Source organism: Patiria miniata, unplaced genomic scaffold (genome assembly GCF_015706575.1).
Source record: "Patiria miniata isolate m_02_andy unplaced genomic scaffold, ASM1570657v1 HiC_scaffold_18, whole genome shotgun sequence".
Taxonomy (NCBI): Eukaryota; Metazoa; Echinodermata; class Asteroidea; order Valvatida; family Asterinidae; genus Patiria; species Patiria miniata.
This window is the reverse complement of record NW_024037056.1, coordinates 2,487,436-2,508,888: the sequence shown is the minus strand read 5'-3', so window position 1 is coordinate 2,508,888 and position 21,453 is coordinate 2,487,436. Positions and strand designations below refer to the sequence as shown.

The window sequence follows — 21,453 nt, the reverse complement described above, 5'->3', positions numbered from 1 at the left end:
ATAATTATTTTGTTGAATTTGGTACACGAAAATGTACATGCACCTTGCAGTTGCAAGGGATGTGTCTGTACATGTATGCGTTTCATTCGCAAGTATAGTGAAAAGTCGTATCAAGTCCCTGAACTGCGTCTGTATCCGGCATACATGTCTGTGTGACCATGACTGATACTATCAGTCCTGTAAACATATAGTTAAAAACCTAGTTCAGGGTAATCTATTGGACGAAGGGTGACTTGCCAGTGCAGTGCACTTGACCTGAACCAACCGACCTCAACAACACTTTTTAAAAAGATCTGTCGGGAAAAAAATATATCGCACTTAAAACTGATTATGAATTATTCGACTTGCCTTTTGTCCCAGTTTGCTTGATATGCCTGAGTGCGTCGTACCGCGAGCCCCAACACTCAGTGATTCAATGTACTGCGGCATGCAGAGCTATTTCGTTTGATCGTTTGCACTTTTACGGGCAAAATCCCACTTTCATTGTTCACAAATAAAACTAGATCTGGTTGTGCTAGGGTTCGGGTGTTTTTGTCAACACAGGTAGGTGAAGCGTATATGCGTACGTTTATGCCATTAATATTGATATGTAACTGAAGATATTTCCTGATGTGAATGAAAATGTCATGTTACTTTTGTTATGAAATCTAATAAAATATACTACTGCCATCACCGCCATTACTCTAGGCCTATGTCAAAAAGCTTACTGACAACTACGGTTCACCCAAAGTTGTCGCTGATATGTAATTGGTATTTTCTCAACAACCCAATGTGCTAGTGTTTTCATGATTTTTTTTAGTATTTGAAAGAAAAAACTCTCAGCTTCAATCCGATATCCAAAACATACCTATTGAGCGTTGAGGAACCGAGTTTAACGGGGGAGATTAATTTGTTGTCCGGGTCAAACGAAAATCACAATTTTGTTTAAATGGTTTACTTTCATAATAACCGACTCTTACCTTCTGGAAGGAAGTCTACTGACCGGCGTGCTAAAAGATGATGACAATGTCTTTGCTGTGTCCTTGCCCAGTCCTGCTGGGCCTTGCTAGCCTTCTGCTCGTGCCGCAACTGCAGGTTGCTACAGGTGAGCAATGACTTTCTGTCAGTGATGAAAATAAAATGTAGAATACATGCACTGAGCACAACCAGTTATACACATTCGCAATGAGCAAATAACACCCAGTGGTAATGTCATGTTATTGTATACAAAAATCACATGTAGTGGTCACGTGCCATATACACATTATTGATATCATTATGTATATGATGACGTCTTTATGTATATCATGACGTCATTATGATATCATATGATGTCATTATGATATCATATCATAGGACTTATATCATTGAATGAATATCACTAAATGCCATCAACAACCGTCAACTAAAATGAGACTTTTTCTCTCGGTAAGTGGGTAGACCTCGATATGAAAGGAAAAACAGTATTTGTTTGTCACTTGATCACCATTTCAAAATGTACTGTCTCCCAGTGACGTAACTAGGGGCTAATTGCAGCAGAATCACTTTTGACCTCATTAACTGTAGGGGACACGCCACATGTTTCATACAGTATTTTATATTTTTTTATATTTTATTCTTTCCCCTGAATTCCGATGGGAGCCGAAGGGCACAAGGTGGAGGGATAAAATTAAGTCTTCGAACGTAAGGATCGCGGAGGGGTGTCCCCGTGCCGGGCCAACCTAAGTATTGAATGTTACCGTTCCTCCCATAAAAAACCTGCCTCCAGTGGCATTTCCAATAACACTGTAGCTCAACATTTCCATGTACATTATGTAAAAATGGTTATGGGTGCAGCAGGTGAACTGCACTTCTATAACGTACAACAAAAGAGCAACTGCAGGTACAAGTCTGACTATAATACAACGCCCCCGTTGATTCACCTCTTTTGGTCATGGTTTGAATTGGGCGCCAGTGAACCGATTCACCGAGGAAAATAAGTTGGGGTCAACAAAATTCTGGGACGATTTCACGCTGTTCAATGGGCACGGGACGTACCATTGGTGGTGGGGGTACGGAAAGGTGCATGTGAAGGGTTTAGTTCGTAACAGTCTACCGTGTTTTTTTTTTGTTGTTGTTCACTTCACTTCACTTTATTTTCTACCGTTCTATTCCATGTGCCTTCTATTTTTACACATCGCTGATATAACCTCTAGCACACAACCGTCAGCTTAGATTATGCCAGAAATGCCGTCAGATTCTATCATTAGGCCTCTAAATACCGTGTATATACCTTTCTTTTGTTACGGTCAATGGACAGCCATTGAAAAACAATTTAATAATTATCACGGTTTCCAAAAACACCATCCAAAAACATTGAATAGTCAATAAAAGCTCATTTAATGATGGAAGGATGCTGCCGAAATTGCTTTTGCAATAAGGCATGGTTTCCTTCCTTGTCACATTGTGCACTTTTCCCAAGTATCAATTTTATTCAGTCTAATTTTTTTTAAACAATCGACAGCGGTGCAGACTCACGAGTGCCTGCGAACATGCGAGTGGCCACCAAGGCCCAAGATCTGCCGCTATGACTTCACCATTGAGTGGTTTCATACCATGTCAACCGACTGCATGGACTGTCCTCACAACCAGACCCACTGCTCCCGTCCACAGTGTATTCCCGCGGACGGATTTCCACGGGCGATAACGGTAGTCAACAAGATGTTTCCCGGCCCCAGTATTCAGGTATGTTGCGAGACTACTGAATGTACTGCCTGGTTGGCACAAATAAAATGCACGGTGCATATGACCACGTTTTTTTGTTTGCCAAAAATAACAAATTTTGCAAACATCACAGTCTTCCCTGTGAAAGTCCCGTGTTTATGTGATCAAAATGGAAAATCGGAATCGAGGGATTTGACATTTTAATCAACGCAGGTTGAAAAATTTTAAAACACTGCACCAAACATCAAGAGTATTTATCTGTCGATATATGAACTCTTTAGCTACATCCTGCAGTACAGGTTAGTTACAAGTCATCCAGGCTTAGGTCGAATTACAAACTGAACTGTTGTGACAAACTAATTTCTTCATACTGGCCTTCAGGACCGGACCTGAGGTCTGGCTTATGAATTGTGATTGAACCGAATACAAATCATTAGTTAGGCCAAAAAAAATAGTCGGTCTCTGGTCAGACCGAAGTTCCGGAATTGATGCGGCGACGCGGTTTTTTTTTTTTTTTTGGTGGCTTTTTTTTCAAGCTTGTTTGTACAGACAAGGTGGGTACTATTTTGGTTTTTTGTGTCCTCATTTATACATTGGTGTCCTCCATAATTTGCCTTGGTGCCCTTTATCATTTGCCTTGGTGCAATTTCCCCATTCCTTGGTGCTCCTTGGTACAAACATTTGAGGAGGCGCAGCAATAGAGGGCGCTGTTGTAGCTTACGCGTTAATTTGAAGGGAAAAAAGGTTGACGCGCATGATTAAAATCCACGCGCGCGCTGACCAGAGACCGAGTTTTTGTGTGTGGCCTTACATGTAGATTGTTCTTAAAAAGTAGACGTGATAAAATCCCTTTCTTCCATTTGTAAATTCTCTCATCAACCCATGGTTGAATGCGCAAGTGTTATTCTTTTCCAATTATGGCTTGACTTGTATAATCATACTCGATATCTGAAGGTTTGTGAACACGACACCATTGAAGTGAAAGTCCAGAACAACCTAATCAACGGCGAGAGTGTGGCTATCCACTGGCACGGCATCCACCAACGAGGAACGCCCCACATGGACGGGGTCCCGTTGGTCACCCAGTGTCCCATCCCCTACCGGTCCAGCTTCACCTACAAATTCAAGGCAGAGTTGGCGGGGACTTTCTACTGGCACGCGCACGGGGTCCAGCGAGTTGACGGCGCCAGCGGCTTTCTGATTGTCCGTCAGGCAGCCCCGAACGAGGTGCACAGCGGCATGTACGACCAAGACCGACCGGACCATCTTCTCATCCTCCAGGATTGGCTCGACGAGCTTTTCATCGACCGTTACGCCAGGGTCTACCTCCGCGCTGACTACGCAAAACTGAGCTCGGAGTCTCTTCTGATCAACGGAAGGGGAAGCTCCTTGGGATTCCCGGTCGAAGCTTCCAACGACACCGTCTATGTACCTCGGCACGTCTTTCACGTCCAGCAGGGACAGAGGTACCGTTTCCGCACTGTCAGCAATATCGTGATGGAATGCTTGCTGGAAGTCTCTGTCGACGGCCACAATCTCACAATCATCGCCAGCGACGGCGCACCTGTGGAACCGCTGGAGGTGGGCTCCGTGGGCCTGACAAGCGGCGAACGGTACGACTTTGTCCTGGACGCCAAACGGGAGGTCGGCAAGTACTGGCTGAGAGTCAAGGGACGGAGTGCCTGTAAGCACCTAGAGGAATTGGCACTCGTGGTCTACGATGGGGCGGAGGGTCATCCCGATCCGCCGGAAGAAAGACCCCAACCATCGGGGGTTCAGCTCAATCCCTTTAACACAAAGAGCTCCAATTCTGTCGTGAACGTCCATGAGCTGAGTTCAGCCGGTAAGCACATGCCATTACTGTTGCCAGTAGATTGACGAAATTATCCAGACAAAATGAGAAAAGACAAAAAAACGAAATGTAAATTCGAAAATGAAACTAGAAAACAAAGCCTAGGGATATTTCGGAACGATACGTTTCTTTTAATGACCAATGGTCTACCTCCCGCACAAGCAGTGTTATAAAAAAAAGTGTAGTCCGTTTTGCACTAATTTCGTAATTACTCCAACATTTGTTGGAAAATTTCATATTTCACAAGTTCCTCATTCAAACAAAGCCAAAAAAAGTGGTGAGAGACCTTCTAACCAGAGTTGAACTATTGGCCCTAAGTATCCTCACCAAACTCCAGGCCTTTGACAAGAACCACGTATTTGTTTTACGAAATCCTTGAGTCTAGCTGGCCTCACCGCAGGGCATGGATAACCAATCAGTCTGTCATCGAGACTAGTAAGCAAGCACAAGTATTTGCTGTTTGAAGTCTTCCGACCACTTTACAACCTAAATTTGATAGACAGCTAAACTTCTAGTTCGGTGAATTTGGACCCCTATTAGCCCATAAAATGTACTTCAAACTGTAATACGGTCCTCGAACCGTGCATGGAAAATGCCATACTATAACACCGGGGAGAAACTAAATATGTCTGTATTACCTTTAAACGACAATTTCCTGGTCATTTTCAGGAGGCGAGGACGCGATTGGCAATGCCGATGTGGTCCACTACATAGGACTGGATTTCAAGGAGGTGAACAACCCCAACTACAACAATCCCATCTACAACCCGGCCTACGGCGCTCCGGGGGACCCATCCGTCTTCACTGGTATACCGACCCCGCAGATCAACCGCGTCACTTTCAGGCCCCCCGTGGTTCCGCTCCTCACCCAGTCTCGCGAGATCTCCGAATTCGAAATCTGCACCTTCGAGAGTACTCGGGCTATGCAGGATCACTGCAAGGAGCAATTCTGCGAATGTACGCATGTCCTTGAGGTGGACCTAGGACAGGTATAATTGCTACAAAAAACCATAATGGCTACTAGGTTAACTTGTTTATCTTTAAATACTCGTCAACATTTCTTATGGTGCATTTTTGGTGGGTTAGGGGAGAGGAATACAAAGTATAGAAACGGGCTATCCATCATCATCACGTGCGCCACAGTTCTCGCTCATGATGTGTTTATATATTATATAGATAATGAGACTACAACATTTACCTTGGTTAGAGATCCAAAGACCCTTCCTTTTTGCAGAGGGTTCAAGATGAGTTGGAAAGACGAATAATGTTTGCACCTTAGGGTAGCTGTCTTACAAAACATGCCACTCGGCTATTCTTAAGTTGTTGTTTTTTTAAACAGAAGAGTTTGGTTAAACTGTTTTTTGCAATAGAGTGCAACCATCAAAATCTAGCAAGTGTTGGCATCTAAAGGGGACATCATTATGCCGAAAGTGTCGATAAAATAATAGCCACATCCTAAATCTTCTCACGCAGGTGGTCGAGCTTGTCTTGGTAGACGAGGGGTTGTTTGAGAACAACCATCCCATGCACATCCACGGCTACAACTTCCATGTCCTGGCCCGCGGCAAGATTGGCGAGAGCACGACAGTGGAAGAGGTGATCCGTCTCGATCAAGCAGGTTAATATAAAGAGCAGGTCTGTAGTCGAGTCTGTAACGAGTCCGGTCACAAAGTAAATCGCCATTCCCTTCACGAGTAACAGGGCATGAACAATGACCAAGCAAAGCCTTTGTCAATGTTCATTTGATTGGCTAATGTCTTGATTTGGGACTGGATGACTTGTGATGACTTGTGCTGGACCCGACTGCAACACTGGCTTTGAGAAACTCCCCTTCCTTTAACACATTCTGCAGGACATCGACAAAGCAGCCTCTGTGGACATTTGCCTTGCAGTATCTTTGAGGCGTGTATGTATGTTCCCGCAGAATTATGCACGAGTACACGTTTTGGGCAATTATTTGTTACTGAATGATATTAACACAAAATCCCTCTCAGCACGATATGTGACACAGCCCCCCCCCCCCCCCCTCTTTGTGTTGGTCATATCTGTTGGTCATATTAGTGTATAAGGAGATGGGAGACCCCTCTGTCACATATCGTGCTAGGTATATCTCCGACGGCTACTCAATGCTTTGAACAAGCATAATACCGGCTGCTCACTACGAAGTGTGCACACTCATGGCAGAAAACCGCTTCCATGCAGGAACAAACGATGTCCTCGTTTGCATGACATCTGCTCGAGATTTCGCTGAAGTAAATTTGACGGGTTGGCTTGTGGAAGTCTCAAAATGAACTCTTACTCCTTGTACACAAGTCCAGTAGGACAGAATTTACAGTTTGTAATAACCCGAGCTCCCTTGAGTACCAAAGTCATGAAAAATAAACAGACAACATCCAAACTAAAACAAAAAGTATCACGGTGTTATTCTACCTCACAGCATGCTGCCAATTCGATAACACTCAGCCCTGGCTGGTTTAGCATCAAATTTGCCTTCCAGTTGTTTAAAAGTCCTGTGACTTTGTATGTTTTGACAACAGGGAACATCACTCGGCGAACGCAGCGAGCGCCGGTGAAGGATACCGTACCGGTACCAGACGGGGGTTACGTCGTGATTCGCTTCTTGGCAGACAACCCGGGCTGGTGGCTCTTCCACTGCCATGTGGAAATCCACTTTTTGGTAACAAGAAACTTAACAGTGCAGTGTGCCACCAAGAGTTTGCCAGGAGAGTTGATTTTTCCCAGTGCCTTGTGGGAGATGGTCGACAAATTCTCAGCGCGGGAAGTTTGAATTTTTGGGGGGGGGGTCAGTTGTCTCATAAGCGTATGATTCGAGTATTATTTTTTCCTTTTTCTTTTTATCAACATGGTGTTTTTTTTTGTAAGGCGGAAGAACGCTATGCCCCAATCTATAAAGAATTAACTCAAGTTGTCTACTGACACTCATTCAAACGGGCCGTGTTTTGTCGACCGTGAACTTCAAAAATGGACTCTCCATGACAAACTCTTGGTGGCGCACAACATTGTGAATCGCCCGGATTTCACCACCCCTCCCATCCCGGCTACAAAAACAAAACCTTGTTGACTCTCGTATTGCGAGTGGAAAAATTACCCCTCCTATGCAAACATACATTTGGTGCAAGGTTGTCCTTTCAGTCAAAATCAACGTGACTTTTTTCCAACATTTAAAATCTCCTAACCTACATAAGCAAGATTGACTGGCTGTGACTGTTTATGTAATGTTATACAGCTATGTTTTGACTGTAGGTGATTGATGCGCCAGCCGTGCCTACTTCTTGCTTGCCTTTGCCTGTTGACTGAATTTGACTAGTCACAGTGCATACTTGAAATATGATATGACTGTTAGTGACTAGCCCATGTAAAAGGCATGGCAGGGGAAGAGGATGGATTTTTTTTACCGTCTGTGACTGTTCAAACAACAGCGTTTAACTTACTGAGTGACGAGATTGACAATTCACCCAGTAATCAGTGTCTTTCGTTGTACGATCTCCGTCTAGCTCAGTATTTTTAAACTCAAAATTAGAATTACCAACTTCGAAAATGATCTTGAATGTTTGCAAATCTAATGAAAAGCTAACTCGATTGGTCGTGTGTAGACTCTTTATAAAAAAAAATTGGGTTAAGGGGGTAGGTTAGTTCGAACAAATATGAATCGAGGATGGCACATGAAGACCTTAATAACATAACCTTGTGTGCTTAACTCACTACTTACCTTCACAAATTGTATAACTTTGCCTGATGCCTCTTTTTAATTGTTAACAGTCTGGCATGTCCCTTGTCATCCACGTGGGATCAGACGATGATCTCCCTCCCCTGCCAAACGATCTACCTCGCTGTGGTGGAGACTGGTACCCAAAAGAGGAGCAGCCCGAAGTGCGACCTCCAGCGATAACACCCGAAAATGGAGCTGGTACCCCTCAAGGCGGGTTGCTGACATCACTTGCTGGTATCGTTGCACTGGTACTCGGTCAGTTGTGCCTTTACCGTTGAAGGCCATGCCAGGGCCCCAAGTTGATTGCTCACATATGGGCTAATAAAAAAAAACAGGAGAAAAACCAGAGAGAAAGCATAACAAGCAATGTAAATTGTATGACATTTTGGCAAGTGACCATATACGTTCTTTTTACTAAGAATAATACTCTGTACTTGTCCTGTACAAAGAAACTTGCCTCGATTCATGCAAGCCAGGGGCGGATATAGCTTTCAGGAAACGGGGGTAATATGCTTCTGGGAAAAGTTTGAAATCTGTAATGCTTTGTTCTCCATTGTAAGGCTATTTGAGAATAAAATTAAGAACTCAAGCATTTCATTTATTAACGTTGGCCCCATTTACTAGTACAAAATATATCATAACATTAGTCAACCTTCTGAACGGTTGGCGCACCCCCAAATCCGCCACTGCACTAGTAAAATTGTAAACAATGATATCTTAAATATAGTTTCCATGGGGCCTACAATGCATTTTTGTTAATTAAAATTGTCCACCTCATAGCGACACCATGTTTATATTCCGAGATTTTTACAATTTTGCAGTACTTAAAATGGTTAGCCTTTCTGTAGTCATTTAGATTAGCTTTCAGTATATAATCAAGTCAATTTGAAACATACATTACATAATTGTCACAATTTTGTTCAATTTAATGTCTGTTAAATTTGGGGAATAAAAATACTTCAAAACCTGCGGTTAGATTACATAATTTACGAAGTAAGGTGGTTGTCAGGGATCCAATGGTCTACACAACTTGGAATGAAAAAAAAAAAAAGCTGTGCAATTAATCCCAACGTTCAATTCATTATGTATTGAACCAAGAAAACCGTCAACTCGGAGGAAGTTTTTGATGAAAAGAAGATGGGAGTTCAGGGAAAAGAACCTGTTTTTTATTATCAAGTGATTTATTGTTCAGAACCAAGGTGAAAGTTTACCCACGACGCCTTTCAGCCTTCATTCCCATGGGTTATATTCAGAATCTTTTCCCCCTATTTTAGTTTCTTCTTTGCCCGGGGAAAATGATTTCTTTATCTTAATTCGCATATTGGTAATGAGTAGTTTACATTCTAATTATTTGTCTGGTCGTAGGGAATTAAAGAGTTGGCGGGTGTTTATTTTGAGAAAAAAAATAATAAATCGAAATACTATACTCTTTAAGGTATAATAAAACATTTGCGAACATATCAAGAAACAAAACTACCAAATTATTATGAAATACCTTACTATACTGCAAGTGAAAAATCACGGCACCTGATGTGCTGTCATTTTCAAGGTTCCCTGACCCGGCAATTCCACGATATGTCTATACATTTCTGAAGTAGGATCAGGGAACCAGACTACAAGAACAGCACTTTTTACGTGGTTTTTCAAGCATTTATGAACACAACAGGTCAGTGTAGCAACAATAGGTATAAACTATACCAACCCCCAAATCCGTCCAGTTCTGAAAATTACAGCAAAAGCAAATGTTATTACATTTAAGCTACTATAAGAACACATGGAGACATACCCTCTTGGCTCGGCTCAATATATCAAGATCCATTTCATGTCCGCCTTGCACTGACAACAAGCGATCCCAATCAGAATGCTAGTAGACAACTACACGTACCACGTGCGCTGCCAAGGACTCGTTGAACCGCATGCCAAAATGTGTGGCAACTTTATACAACAATGAAAACCTGGCACGCCCGCCACGAGCCCAAATGTATAACAATGTATACAATGTATACATGTAATAAATATTTGATGTAAAGTCACACAGATGCGGCGCGCTTTCCGACACAACTAGCAAGGAATGACCACAAATAACTTACTACTCTAGGGGAGGTGACATTTCAGAGATCCGATGAGGTCCGGACATTCAACAGTATCGGTGCCAGTGAATACATTTTAGTTGTTGGGATGTTGGAAATATACCTCAAAATCCGCATTTTTCTCTCAACAAGAAAAAATGGGGATGATTCAATAGCCCATCCCCTGGTCTAAAAGTGGGGGATATATACCCCGACCCCCCCCCCCCCCCCCGGATTTACGCCCCTGCTTTAATGGGCTTACACAGTCATAAAATTTGCAGTTTCGGAAACAGTTGGATCCATCTTAACATTGGCCTACCATTGTTAATAAAGAAATTAATGTCCGTGGAAATTTAATGTCAATATATACCGGACTGAGATGGAGGCGTCCATTTAATTTATTACTTGTACTGGATATAAATTTTGTCCCGTTATAACGCACAAATGCTCCATTCAGATCCGCCTCTTCGCTCGACGCTCCAACGATAAACCAAAATTTGTGGGCTGTAATTTTGTTTCTTTATTAACTAAATGCGATTTAGTTTCTGTATAGCCTGTCGGTGAAAGGGTGTATTTTATCCGCATGAATACGATCAAATAAGTCGGGGAGAATTTATTTTAAACTTCAATTATACAAATTTATATACTTTTATCATGAGTACATGATAACATTTCTCTTATGTAGCGAGAATGTATGGTTAGGTTTAATATGTTCAGTATAGATGTGACCCTTGATATAATAAGAGTCAGTAATAAAGGGGAAGAGGACTCGACTTCTCAGTTCTGATGTGGTGATTTATTCTCACACTGAAAGATGAAAATACGGGAAATGGAAGCTCAGTTTAGGACAAGGTGTTCCCTCGGCTCCGGTTATCATTGGAATCACTTAGAATATTTACAAAATTACAATCATTAATAGGAATCTTAAAAATACAACACGATTACATGAAGATTGAATCTTACTAAAGCAACCATGGAAAGTGAATAATATAATTAATAAAAATAATTACCTGAAAGATGAAAATACGGGAAAGGGAAGCTCAGTTTAGGACAAGGTGTTCCCTAGGCTCCGGTTAGCATTGGAATGGCGCTAACGCGGGCCGCGCTCCGTATTCCGAATCTCTATTGTGGTAACGGCGAAAGTGATTGGTCAATGAAAATGAATATTCAAGACGATGCTTTGAATCAGAATAAAGGTTTGCGGGGTGAATCTAAAAAAGAATAAGGGGGGATACTTTTTTACGCCTGTGACATCGATCTGCTTCAGCGGGCACGGCAATTGTCAAACTATTTTTCTCCTTTTTTCAGTTAAACCTCGTACATGTATATTATATTCAAGTAAAAAAAACGACCATCTAACAACGTCAATTAAAAGGTTAGGTTTGGAAGGAAAAAGTTCAATTTGGTTCGAAATACCCATGAATTTCCTGTATTGCATTGTGTTGTGTTGCGTTGCGTTGCGTTGCGTCGCGCTGCGCTGCGTTGCGTTGCGTTGCGTTGCGTTGCGTTACGTTGTGTTTATACAAATGTTTGTTGTCATTTTTATTGTATGCAGGGCCATAATGGAAACCAGTTTTGAACTGTTTGGGCATACTCTGGGCAAAGAAATGAAATAAATAAATAAATAAATCACAATGTTATGCTAATTCTCAACTGAGTAATGTGCACTTTAATTAAAACAAGGCGTGTCAGTCAGCAATATAATTACATTTTGTTTCAGTTTTTTTTTAAAGGAATGTCAATACATGTTGTTAGTTTCTAATTTCGTTACGATTAGAATTTATGTAAGATTTGTTTATAGTTAGATAATCAATAAGACCCAGCCACACATATAATACTGTAATGTTCACCTTTTTGTGAGCAATGCCGTTCACGCTAACCTGGAGATTTTAACCATGAAACGTTCGTCGGATCTCTGCTCATAATTATAACCACGACGCTTCAAAAGAATATGCGCATGCGTGTACTAATGGTTGAAATGGTTACCATATGGCGTTCAAGCATTCTTTATTATTCGTGAGCTAGTGTGGCATTGATGAAGCACGGAACAGTGAAGACTGTTTTGCCTTGGAATATGCCTGTTCCCATTACGTACAGTATTACCACCGCCATGATGGGCGTGATCACGATAATCAGCCAGCAGACGGCTGTTTCCAGTATCCATATTGCTCTGTATAATAGAAAAGAATACCAATATGCATCTTAATATCGTTGGTGTAATGTGGAACCAATTTCAGATGGCTTAGGTGTTCATTCCTATACGTAATCCTCAATCAATTCTGGCTAGACTCTGAATTTTGTTTAGAAATACGGGCATGTAGGCTTTTACCAGTACAAACTTTGAATGGACATCATTGTTGAACCGATTCTAAGGTAGCAGACCAGTAAATAAACTTCCATAGACCTCAATGGTAAATGCTCCCACTTCAAAAATTCGGGAAAAATACTCACAACTCTCCAAGGTGTTCGAGACACACATCAAATTAAAACTTATTTCATCATCTTTCATTTTCTTTTCAATTTTCTGGGGGTCAACTGATGACTTTTAGGAGAAATTTCCATCTGAAGATGATCACCCCTGAAAATTGTCCTGAAGCCCATCGCCATTTTGAAAAACGATGCCTACATTTCATTGCAAAATAGAGCGCTTTTAGGTTGCAAATTACATCCAAATTACACAGAACTGCAAGCTCCCAGTCCTGTGCACGGCTTCCACCGATATTTTTTACAAACCCTCAAGTTCATGGCCCACAGCATGCTCAAATACTGAAGATTTTGAGGGCATGCAAATCGTGATTTGGCCGGCGTAGGCAATTTCGGACCGATTTACTTGTCTGTACCCCTAAAGGGTCAACCAGCTACCAATTCGGGCGTTTCACAATGCAGTGCGCCACCAAGAGTTGCCACGGAGCGTTCATTTCCCCCATTGTATTGTGGGAGAATAAATTCGCAGCGCGGGTTATTTTAAATCGTTACTTTGTCCGGTCAGTAGTTTTGTAAGCATATGATCCGAGTATCGCTATGCCCTTTTGAACGGTGGCATGGTGCTTTGCCCAAATCCTTAAAAAATTAGCTCAAGTTGTCTTCTAGTACTCGTTCCAATCGGCCGTGTTTTGTTTACCGTAAACTTGAAAAATGGACTCTTGATGGTCATTGTGAAACGCCCGAATCGCATCACTCCGTCAGTTGGACAGTTCAAAATGGCGATCACAATAATATCGATCAGTCGACAAACAATCGTTAAGGCGGTCTGTCGCTCCACTCGCATTTGGATCTGGTTCCATCGTGAAGCTTGTAACCAAAAGAACATACGAGTTAAAAACAAAATAATGAGGTCGGTCTATCTGTCAGTCCACCTTTCGTGACTTACTTGGATTCTTTGTACTTCTCGGGTGTGTGGATGTTTCGAAGCCGTAGGTAACAAATGGCGGGAGCCAAGAAGATAAGGATGGGGTAACAGACGCCCCCTACCAGGGCTAAGATGACACCAAAGTGTGGTATAGTCTCCCCAATAAAGAGCTGCATGAAACACACGACAGTCCGCAATGCCACTCGCTTCCACGTAAACTCTAGAGCAGAAAAGCCACAAGAAAAGATTGGACATGGAGATGATGACATTTTGGGTTATAAGTATTAGCAACTAAAATGTTGTTGCGTATTGCTTGGTAGAGTGTTTGCTAAGAATTTTCGCTGGTACTATATTGTAAGCAATTAGGCCTAGTTTTATACATTGTGCTTAAATGCTTAGATTATATGTGATGAGCCAGCGAAATGTAAAATTGTAAATCCAAGGGAAACGTTTGAGTCCCGTGCCGTTTTGCGCATGTCGCCGTCCGCAAAAGCGACGAAAGAGAAAAGGTTAATATGAAAGAACAGATTCGTATTTTATTACTTGTTTTATAAAACAAAAATTAACGAGTTTAAAAAAAAAATACAAGAAATTTTAAAGTAGTTTCGCGAAAGAAAACGGCGTTTAACATGTGTTTGGAACGGGTTATTCAAAGTTTTTAGCTTTTTTTTTCAGGGGCGCAGCTGTTTAAGGACACCGACATCTTTCTGGTCTCCTGGTATTCACTGGTGCATTTCTGAGGGAATACGTCCCATCATGCCATTGCATCCTAATTATGATGGGACATAATTATATTCCACGAAATGCTCCCCTTGAACTACCACGTGACCACATTGATGGCGGTATATTCACTGATCTCTATACTGACTGGACAGCGCTTCGGGCCGTGCGGAATGAAGTCACTGGACGCCATTTTGACGCTCCCTTTGGCCACTAGAAGCATATGCCAATACATAAAATAAAATTAAATATTAACAAAAATATATATATCATTATAAACAAATATTAACGTGAGTAAAACAAAACTGTGCGCAAAATGAATAAAAAATAAACCTGTTTGAAGATCCAAAATCGCGTCCTAAACTACAATAATTCTGTGCTTTTTATATACGGATCCGTGCGCTGTGGGGCTTTGAGGGGGCTTCAAAATGGCCACCGCGTGTGTGCAAGGGCGCCACGGTCTTGTGCACACGCATAGGGCGACACGCTATCCAGTCGGTATCATATAGAGATCAGTGGGTATATTGGCTGCGGGTAGATTTCAATCACAAATGTCCTGACCTCCAAACGCTGTGAAATTATTCAAAGATAATTTGGACTGTTTTTACCGGAAGCAATATCTAGTCTTTCCTCCATGGATTGGAAGAGTGGGTTGTTAACTGTGACTAGAGCTACGATGTTACGGAGTAGAAACAGCGCAGCGGCGACAACGGACAGCGGCCCTGGGGTCAACACGGCAAGAACTGTGGTGTCGGCTGTCGCGTAAGCCAGACGATCTCGCTGAAAGACGTACGTTACAATCAGAACAGGTATAGCTAAAGCAAATGTGTCTGGCGGTAAAAAAAATAAACAGTCGTAGATATAAAAGTTACTATATAAACACTTACTTCCTCAACAACAAAAACAAGTGTAGCACAAGTTTATTAAAAAAGAAAAACAGAGAGACAGATCTCTGATTATTTCTGCAAAATAATGTCCACACAAAACCAGAATTCAAGTGCCTTCAATTAATTATAAACGGAGCGAGACAAACCTTCGTAAAACGCACCAAAAACGCATTAGGTAAAATGAAATTAATTATCAACTAATAAATCGTCATTATTAATTGCCTTGAAACTTTGACGTCAGGGTGACGTAGCGATACTGTCCTTGCCTTCCAGGTTTGGATTCCAGCTTGTGCCAATAATGTGGATTGGATTGTCAGTCTCTACTTGATTCCGTGGGTTTTCCTCAGAATATTCTTCTAGGGTTTTCCTCCCACATCTAAAACTGTAATTTCTTTACATTGTCTGCTCTCTGCTGGGCCCGAAAGGAGACAAGTGTATTCTACTGAATGAGCTACCCAGGCTTAAAAAAATCAATTAAATAGATAGATAAATATAATAAAATGATACATTGCAAGACGTATAATAAAAGTCAATAGTCTGTCTGAGGATCACTCACATGCAAACGACACACAGACAGTCTTGGTAATTTTCTCCGGCTGTTTCATGTCGCGCTGAAGACCCGGCACAATGTAATGTATACCAAGGGCGACCTGGACGATTCCGCAAATCTCCGCCAGGTGCACTAGCAAAGTACCGCGTACATGTCCAACGCTAGAGGGCGTCCCTACGGTAACATTGGTGAAGTTGGAGTAGTCTGGTTCGGCCTCCGTGTTTTCGTCGTCGACAATTGTACCGATGAATATCAGTACGTACACCAAGGAAGCAGTCAAAGCGCCCCCTGCACCCAATTGCCTAAAGAATAACAGTCAAAAATGCATAACGATGGACTCATACGCACTGGAACTACCCCCTCAACGGCGACAAAGAGGGAATCAGGCGGGTCCTTTGAAGATCATTAATTCTTCAGTAAAGCATGGCACCAAGCATAATGGGTTTCAAATAAACTAAAGATGTCGGCTTCGAATAGAAAGTTGAAAATAACTTTCACAGGGCAAAACCCCAGATGCCAGAAAAGAAACGATATGTCTATGGGCTTATAATAATCGTAATATGTGAATGCCGAAAACAAAGAAGTATTTTCACATTATTTTGATACACATTTGGTTTTGAGCTCTTTACTACCGCAAAATCTGCATGTAAGTTCATTTGTTTTTGGCAATTGGAGAGTAATTTTCAAAACAAAATGTTACAAAAAATTACTTTGTTCAGCACATTAAATAAAGAGTTACCGTGATTACTTACCACAGATCCCGGGGAGTCCCAAGCCACATGAACGGGCAGGCGACCACGGCAATCACGACCGGGAGAAGACAATATTTGCCGTGAAGCGCCTGCCCGCCGAGCACGAAGAGAGTCTCTGCTGTCAGCGTCAAGATACCAGTAGCAGTGGCAAAACAGCACACATCCACGACCACATTAATGACGGCCCTATCGAGGCAAAAGCAAGACGTCTTCACAAAAATAAGAACACATAAAATACAGATAACGGGAGACTTTTGAGGCGCTTGGTGGCAGCAAACATAACGGTCATTTGCAATTATTGCTTACGTCATATTGAACATGCGCACAACTTAAACATGCCGTAACCAAGGACCTTTTTGTTTGGTGCCACCAAGCGTCTCAAAAGTCTCCCATTGGAATTGAGCTAGACAAAACCTGGACAATTAACCTGGTGACATGATCTCATACATGAAACAAGACAGGCATTGCCTGGAAGTGTCTTTAATTGTCCTAATTATGCCTTGACGATTCAAACTTCCCTAAAGTCGTTAAAGCTCGGCTATTTTTTTACGTTTACAATTGCTTTCATTAACTTGGGCCCAATGAGAGGTCGGATCGCTTTTGTGTCGTTCCGAATAATTCTTTGCACGTGAGATACTTTCATTACCCATATTGACCCCCACACTGTACCAGTGACAGGACATTCAATGTTCAAATAACAAAAGCGCCGTATGAGGTTTCTGTATCAAACAGCGCCCTCTATCTCTATATCTACGTAATGGCGCCCCCTTGCGTCTCGGAGGCGTTATCAACTGACCTTGCCCATGACCCGAAAGCCTCGTAGCCGATCGCTCCGTAAGGATGCCGCTCATTCTGCCATCTTCCCCGTACGATGATCCAGCAACGGCCGATCAGTATGGCAGTGTAAACAATTGCGCTACATAAAACGGTCGCCAGAAAGAGGCTTATCCAGCCTACGGAAGCAAGGAGAGACCATTAATTGTAATAAAACATATGACATATTTAAAATTAACTACGAAAGGGAGAGCTTATTATGTAGCAAGGATGGCTGAATGAAATTTATCGGTCCTACAATCGAGGATAAGTACTACGTGCCTTTTTATTCGGAATTCAGGGGCGGATCCAGGAATTTTAGCGGGGGGGGTTCATCAGCAAAAAAAACCCTGAAAATGTACACAGGCTTTTTTCTCCGGACACTTCCTCCGTACCAGATTTCAATGGGGCGCTGTTCAAATTCGACGATTATTAACACTAGATTACAGAATGGTGTACCGTATTTTGAACAGGCGGACATTATACCAGTATAATTTTTTTGGGGTGTCACAGGGGGGGGGGGGGGTGTTTCGACTTTTTTTTTAGAATTTGTATGATAATTTTTGACAGAGCTGGGGTTGACCCCCAAAACCCCCCTCTGGATCCGCGCCTGAAATTCAAAGTTGACGGAGATTTGGAAAGACGATCCAGAGAATTTTTAGTTTGATCCTTAAAAAGGCTGTGTCCGAAACAGGCTTCCAGAGCTGTACGGCTACGTCTATTGTCAGCCCGTCCCTGCGTATTTTCAAGGGACGCAGACCTAGACCTAGCTCTATAGACAGCTGATTCGGATGCAGCCTTATAAAACAATTATGGGAAGTCATCCTACACTGATTCGGGTAATGCCTTTATGAAATACATATACATACAAATGTTACATGCCTGAACACAAGACTAACACCTTCTTATTTTGGGATCTCGGGAATGTGCGTAGAATTTTTTCTTTATTTTTCTTTAGGTTGCAAAGTCCAAATCCTACCTGTACTGATAACTAAAGCTTCCACAGCGAGGAGAGAGTAATCAACGAGAAGACTGGTGAGAAACAGAACGGCCTGCCACACATTCAAACCATTGTCGCTCTGTGCAGAAAATAAAAACAAAATTGGTATGTGTCCGCCAATAAAAATCAAGACAAATTTGTAAGCTAATGAATAATGCATAAACGGATTATGACGTCAATCTATATTCTCGTTTCTAAACAGGTTTTTTCAATGCAAATTTTCGAAAATAATGTAAGTTCATAATGTAAACAAACCATTTGCTGTTTATATAAACAATCAAGTGTTTAATATTTAAAAAGGTAAGGATGTATGCGCAGTTGTATAATTTTAACCAATCAATGGACCATATTGTTGAGCGGCAGAGGGCGCTGTCAAGACGCCATCTTCTGGGACGGAAAAAATGTCGCATTTATCGAAGTATTACCGACTTTGGTTTAATCGAGAATACAAAGATTGCGATGTAAATTTTGAACTAATCTAGCTTCAATAACATTAGATTCTAGACTAAAGGGGGCGCACGTAGGCTAATGGAGCCCTCAACTGCCTCATTCGCTTAAACAAAACTCACGTCACTGTCATCTGGCTCGTTCAGTTGTTCGTATGTTTCGTCACCATTCTTAGCTGGTTCCGTGTGGTTCAAAGACAAAGAATGAGGTCCCGTTTCGTTTAATGAAGCGTTGCTAGGAGACAGTATGGGAGATGTTTCCCGTGATGTCTCCATTTCCATGGTTACGGCTGGCAAGGGTTATCAGACGAACTGAGATATTTCAACCTGCTGTACGGCTGTCATACATAAACGAAGGATTGTGCAATATTAAACAGGTTTATAGCAATTTTAAAGTGAAGATTCATTCCGATTACTGACATGCGGGTGGAGGATAAAGACTAGAGTGCAAAAAACAAATGCAAAATAAATCAGACCAACTCGCTCTTTAGCTGACAAAATGTTACAAAATGTTCGGGGATATGAGGCAAAGACTGGATCACCATTATTTGACCCGTCAAACTTGAGCTCAGTTCAATTTTGAACAGAGATATTTCTTCAACAATTTGCATCTGAAAGTGATGCAAAATTAATGGTTTCAATTTTAAGTCTAGGACTAGACTGGTACATATCCAACTTTGTGAAAATATTGATCATTTGGTAGTCTGGTGGCATAATAGAGAGATGTGTAGCGATATTGACCGGTTCCAGATGTTGCTTTGGACACAGTTGATTGATGCAGGGTTGTTGGACGGGTTGTAACATGGGGTGCATACCTATATGTTCCCCAATACTTATGCTCCCGAATACCCTTCCTCCATGCTAATACCTATGTTCCCCAACCCTAACCCTATTAAACCATCTAACCCTAACCCTAGACCTAACTCTAATCCTAAGGACTTTGGGGAACTTAGGTGTTGGGAACATCAGGTAGACGCGTTTCATGTGCCAGTCTACTTCTTGCGTTGCATGTTCGATACCAGACTGGGGCCTTCAGTGCTAAAACGATGCAAAAGAAGATCAGGCCAACTTTACTCACTCTTTAGCCAGCAAATTTCTCCAAAACTTTCACTAGGCAAAAAAAGGTCCTCAGTATTTCATCAACCAAGTTTGTAGACTCAATTCAAATTTTTAATGAAGACTTTTCTTCAATATTTGGCAGTGGTTTGCACATGAGAGGGAAGTCAAGTGATTTCAAAATGAGGCTAAAGACTAGACTTGTACATGTCCATCCATGGTCTATCTGTTTGACAAGACTGACTTCTTCATTCATTGTCACTAGTCTGGTGCCTGACTATGGAGAAATTTGTAGAAATAGTGACCTAGTACCCGACATCCCAGATGTTTCTTTTGGCACAGTCAGCTGACAGTTGATTGATGCAGTACTGAAGCGATGTTGGACTGGTTGTTTCAGGTGCTAGTCTATTTTGTTGCATTGCATGTTTTCAATACCTTAAGTTTTCAGACCCAATATTGAGGGTCCCAAATTTTCGGACTAGTTCAAAAGGTTTGGTTTTGGGACTCTCATAATGCGCTGAGAGTACCAAATATTCGGGTAAGGTGAGCCCACACTGAGCCCACACTGTCCCGTACAGCGTGTGGTCCTGACCATGTAACAGCTGGTCCGGAAACCAATCCAGAAACAAGTGGCCAGCTCCCCCAGTTTCTGCTTGCTGCCGTACAAACAAAAACCTCGTGAGACCGGGAACGTCTCGTGCTTACAGTGAGTTTGTGCCAGGGTCGGCCTACACACTAGCCACCTGTCATGGCTGAGATTAGTGCTTAAATTTGGCTCACCTTAAACCCGTCTTCAAGAGTCCCTGAGTTGCTTTGCATCGGTCGGTATTCCTCGTATATATTCCATAAATAGGAGATCGTCCTTTACCAGCCCCTAATAGTGCATCTATGGTTATAGAATTGTGACGGTTGAGTGAACCTGGCAGTGTGCTTTTGTGGCGTGTAAATAAGAGAGCTGACCTTTTTCCCTCCAGAGAAAATAGCGAGGGAGCATCTATACAATAGAGTTATATTACAATAATGTAATACAGCTCTATGGCATATGCGAATATATAACGACGTACTCAGTGTCTGTATTATGTATTCAGATCCTACTAAGCCTTTAAGCCAAAAAAGTCTCCGGTTTCTGGTATGCGCGCGCGTCGCCGTAGCCATGCGTGTCGGCAAAATGAATGGGTTTTTTTTTTCAATGAAAGATGATGTCTCAAAACCGCCAAATTCACTGGTCTGACTGGAATCCTGCTGCTGCAGGTTTTCAGATGGGGTTACGATAGAGACTAAGCTTTATGTGGCCTCTCTGGACTCCCATATATTTCCACTATTTAGTCGGGCACCATTTGCAGTCATCAGCCGACGTTTGAAGAAAAAAAACCCGCGTCGCTGCACCACTTTTTGGGCAAGCTCCATACCAGAAACCGGAGACTTGTTTTTTTTGGCCTTACTAAAGAGGCCCATTCCAGGGAAATGTACGTGTACTTGGAAACTTGATTAACGCACTGGGCATGTATGGAGTACAGTTCGTCACCGGTTTCACGAACAGATGGGCA

General features: G+C 42.1%; 2 protein-coding genes across 2 annotated transcripts; one reads left to right on the top strand and one right to left on the bottom strand.

Annotated features, from left to right (window-relative positions):
• Window positions 1-158: 158 nt before the first annotated feature.
• Window positions 159-10,463, top strand: LOC119725016 (laccase-like). The gene is made up of 8 exons (XM_038196381.1): window positions 159-179; window positions 1,031-1,084; window positions 2,371-2,703; window positions 3,637-4,525; window positions 5,177-5,523; window positions 6,008-6,152; window positions 7,072-7,316; window positions 8,315-10,463. Exons 1-8 carry the CDS (start codon window positions 159-161, stop codon window positions 8,540-8,542), a joined length of 2,262 nt encoding a protein of 753 aa, XP_038052309.1. The 3' UTR covers window positions 8,543-10,463.
• A 962-nt stretch (window positions 10,464-11,425) lies between these two features.
• Window positions 11,426-20,891, bottom strand: LOC119724188 (amino acid transporter AVT1J-like). The gene is made up of 9 exons (XM_038195124.1): window positions 20,687-20,891; window positions 18,974-19,188; window positions 18,384-18,483; window positions 17,388-17,544; window positions 16,592-16,777; window positions 15,846-16,141; window positions 15,011-15,232; window positions 13,704-13,902; window positions 11,426-12,503 (listed from the first exon to the last, which is right to left on the bottom strand). The coding sequence occupies exons 2-9, from the start codon at window positions 19,130-19,132 to the stop codon at window positions 12,344-12,346; spliced, it is 1,479 nt and encodes a 492-aa protein (XP_038051052.1). The 5' UTR covers window positions 19,133-19,188; window positions 20,687-20,891; the 3' UTR covers window positions 11,426-12,343.
• Between the last annotated feature and the right edge of the window lie 562 nt (window positions 20,892-21,453).

Bases quoted from the DNA above. Each gene is read 5' to 3' on its own strand.
- LOC119725016 (XM_038196381.1), top strand. From the start codon at position 159: ATGACTGATACTATCAGTCCT. The intron at 1,085-2,370 runs GTGAGCAATGAC...TAATGATGGAAG, and splicing joins GCAACTGCAGGTTGCTACAG to GATGCTGCCGAAATTGCTTT. The intron at 5,524-6,007 runs GTATAATTGCTA...CTTCTCACGCAG, and splicing joins TTGAGGTGGACCTAGGACAG to GTGGTCGAGCTTGTCTTGGT.
- LOC119724188 (XM_038195124.1), bottom strand. From the start codon at position 19,132: ATGGAAATGGAGACATCACGGGAAACATCTCCCATACTGTCTCCTAGC. The intron at 16,142-16,591 runs GTAAGTAATCAC...GTTATTCTTTAG, and splicing joins GGGACTCCCCGGGATCTGTG to GCAATTGGGTGCAGGGGGCG. The intron at 12,504-13,703 runs GTAAGTCACGAA...TCTATTATACAG, and splicing joins GAGAAGTACAAAGAATCCAA to AGCAATATGGATACTGGAAA.